Consider the following 3378-nt stretch of genomic DNA (forward strand, 5'->3'; position numbering starts at 1 on the left):
TGGGCGGATTCTGGGATAGTTCTGAGGTCAGTTCCGAGGTCAATTTTGAGGTCACTTCTGGGGTCACAAAAATTATTATTATCAGAAGACATAAAACAGTGGATGCACAATATCAGTTTACATTGCACAGTATATCTATAATACAATACCTTATACCAACCGTATCAAAGCAATTGATTCACTGCTTCTCGCGATTTCAACGATAGCAGACTAATAAGACAATTATACTATGATATACGAGCTAAAACAGTACGTGTAAGCCGGGGAGACCGGGGACGCTAGAAAAGTTGTAGTTTGGAAGGATGTTTCTGTTGTAAAAGACGAAAGATTTAATGATATGCGACGCTTACTAACCAACAGGTTTCCGGAAGACAGAAAAACGGAAGGAAAACTGAAATGAAGGGTGTAGTAGGCATAACACACGGTATACCCTAAGTCATGGAGATAGGTATAGTTCGTATGGTGGTAAATTAGTAGGAGTGGTGAATGTTATATGTAATGAGATAAAGTGAAGTGTGTTACAGGCAATGGAACTGTTACAGAACGCGTTGAAGATTTCACCAGACAATGCTGCTTGCAGATTTTATCGTGCTCGTTTGTTGTATGAAATGCATGATTATGCTCAATGTCTCGAGGAGTTAAATGATCTAAAACTTATTGCTCATGATGAAGCGCAGGTTTGTTGTTTTCTTTACGGATTTACGTTCATATTTAGACTTTTCATGATATTTGGCCACTTTTCTTCTTCCTTTGCAATTCTCGAAAGGAAGTGCATGAGCACATTATTGCTTGCTTACTACTGACAGTGGAATTGGAATTTACCAAATCTTATGTAACATTCAGTTTTATCCCTTTATCGCTTTGTTGATTCCAATAACAGTGAACTATCAAAAAGAAATTATGAATGGCCAAGACAGTTCATAGCTAGAACGACATCGTTAACATTTCCAGAAGATAAAAATAAATAACATTTCCAAAATTTCCAAATTGAAAGTGGAGTTAACTAAAATATTCTCCTTTAACATTTCTACTTTGACTCAGTCGTGAAGCTTAGAGGTACATAAATAGGCGTGGGTTACCATTTTTATCATTAAAATTCTTGGTACTGGAATGCTCGGATCAAGTTTCATTGATCTTAATTATGAAAAGGAATTTTCAGGTATTTTTCCTCTTGGGTCGCGTGCATAAGAAGCTTGGTGATACACATCTAGCGTTGTTAAACTTTAGTTTGGCGGCAGAAATGGATCCACGTGGAGAGCAGAGTCGCAATAACTTTACCGATGCTCCCTATGATGACGAACCTTCCTCTCCTCCATCTGAATGAAGATTCGTTTAAAATCTAGATTTATGAATTTTTCAAAATTTCTTTTAGCTCTAAAATATTTCATGAGCCATACAGGATTCACAATGGGTAGGGTTTTCTTCGTCAGTTAGCATTTAGAAGCCTAGTCATATGTTATATCCTTGGTCTGCCATCAGATTTAAGTTTGCAGCTTTCTGTTATCCATCGTAACCCCTCTTTACTTATCCAATAACTTGTTTTGTAGGTTCCGGGGACCGATTTCAGTTATTCAAATCAATTTTATCTATGAATAGCTCGAAGGCTTTGATCTGAATTGAAGTTTGTGCATCTATATGCAAGTTTTATTGGGTTATTTCATCTCCCCGAAATCTTTGACAAATTTTTCAACTGTAATTATTAAACTGTCCCATAGTACTTCATCGGTTCATTCATTGTTCATATACTTTAATTACTCTTCGTTCACTTTTTCCCCAATATTTTGAGGTACTGAAATACAACTTTTCCCTGTCGCTGCAGTCTGTTACTTTATAGCTATTGAAAATCCACTCTTTAATACCTCTGAATCGTGGTTGCTTCACAATGGAATATGAAGTACCGTATTGGCACACCTGAAACCTTTTACTTCATGTTAATCTTTTTAGCCCTAGTACCACGATCTTCGGATTAAATTTTGAAAGCGATTTGAACAAAATTTCCTGGACAGACTTGTTTAGTCTTCTTGCCTACCTAATTCAATGACTCCCTTTCATTTCTTTTTGAAACAGGCTTTGTTTCTTCAAAGTTGCAATTTGGAGGTGTTAGTTGTGATCAGTTTCAGTTCCCTCTTTATTAGCTTAAAAAACAATTTGGACCATAGTCTCAATAACCATTTCACGATAGTCTTTCTATGCTGTTTCGATAAGTGATTCACTTCCACCCCGTTTTCTGCATCGTTCTGCATATATTTTTATGCTTTCCGTTGTGTAGCACTTGTGATATTCTGACATCACCGTTGTTTATGGTTTTTTTTACATAGCCATACCGCTACCATTCACGAATTTTTCTTCATTTTATCGACTTAAATAAACTGGACTTTTCTTCGAATGACGCCACACTGGATAGTGATAACAAAGTGCACAGAAACAAGCTGAGGATGGCTGATACCTAAAGTAAGCTAATTATCTAACTGTTGATAGCTGTTGAAAATTGTACAACCTTAGGATTAAGAAAGGCCGACGAGTCAGCCGGAACTCCGTTAACTATGCAGTTGTTTTTCTAACCTCGAGATTGTCCTTTGAAAGGAAACCTATAAACTAGATGCAAAGCTGTGCAGTATTGCATGCATGCACAAGATTTCAAACCATCTGGAGAAAGTGCTCACATATAACTTTCTCTTCAGTCTAATACGTCAATAAGGGAAAGAATACTCAATAAAAGTGGGACGCTTTATCAACTGAAATTTGAAAACAAATACTAAATTATGGATTATTCAACAATCAATACAAAACGAGTTGTACGGACAAAGGAAAATATATAAAGTGAACGACAAACGATTGAAACACATGGAAGGAATTTGTGAAGTAGTTTGGGTGATGGACCGAAGCATCAAGCTAGTCATTTTCGTCTTCAGCAGAAATTTTTCTCTCCATGTCTTAAAAAACCAAAATGACAACCCACTATCAATCCTTTTTCTTATGCAAATTTCCTGAACACCGGATCTTGCCTAATGTTGAGACCAGGAAAATAAGTACAGAACAAACACATATAAATCACCTATTTTCACATAAAGAGCAAAAATTCTTAAAAAGCTGGTCAGAAGTACACAACAACAAACAGGATGGATTCCTTGAATTTTAATGAAACACCAAAATTCACAGCAGGTACAAAAGGGGATGTTTTATTCAGTGCCATTCTTTAGCAGACGAATATTGTGTCTATCGAGAGCATGGTCAATAAGTGCTCCTCCGCTTGTACAAACTTCATCACACATTGAACATTGCCACTTCATTTCTTCATTTTCCACTTCACCTTAAAAAACCTGATGCTTTATTATAGAGATTACTTCATAGTTATGATCCAATTTACCACTACACTTG

The 3378-nt window shown here is 36.3% G+C and overlaps 1 protein-coding gene across 1 annotated transcript in view; it reads left to right on the top strand.

The window, feature by feature from the left end:
- Positions 1–1652, top strand: part of LOAG_18004 (TPR Domain containing protein) — a gene marked incomplete at its 5' end in the record, with an annotated part of 8793 nt that extends 7141 nt beyond the window's left edge. The window contains one exon of the mRNA XM_020450674.1: positions 1160–1652. Coding sequence (XP_020305614.1) covers positions 1160–1324 — 165 coding nt within the window. The 3' untranslated portion in view covers positions 1325–1652. The remainder of the gene's footprint in view (positions 1–1159) is intronic.
- Positions 1653–3378: the final 1726 nt, after the last annotated feature.

Source organism: Loa loa, assembly GCF_000183805.2.
Source record: "Loa loa unplaced genomic scaffold supercont3.172, whole genome shotgun sequence".
Classification (NCBI taxonomy): domain Eukaryota; kingdom Metazoa; phylum Nematoda; class Chromadorea; order Rhabditida; family Onchocercidae; genus Loa; species Loa loa.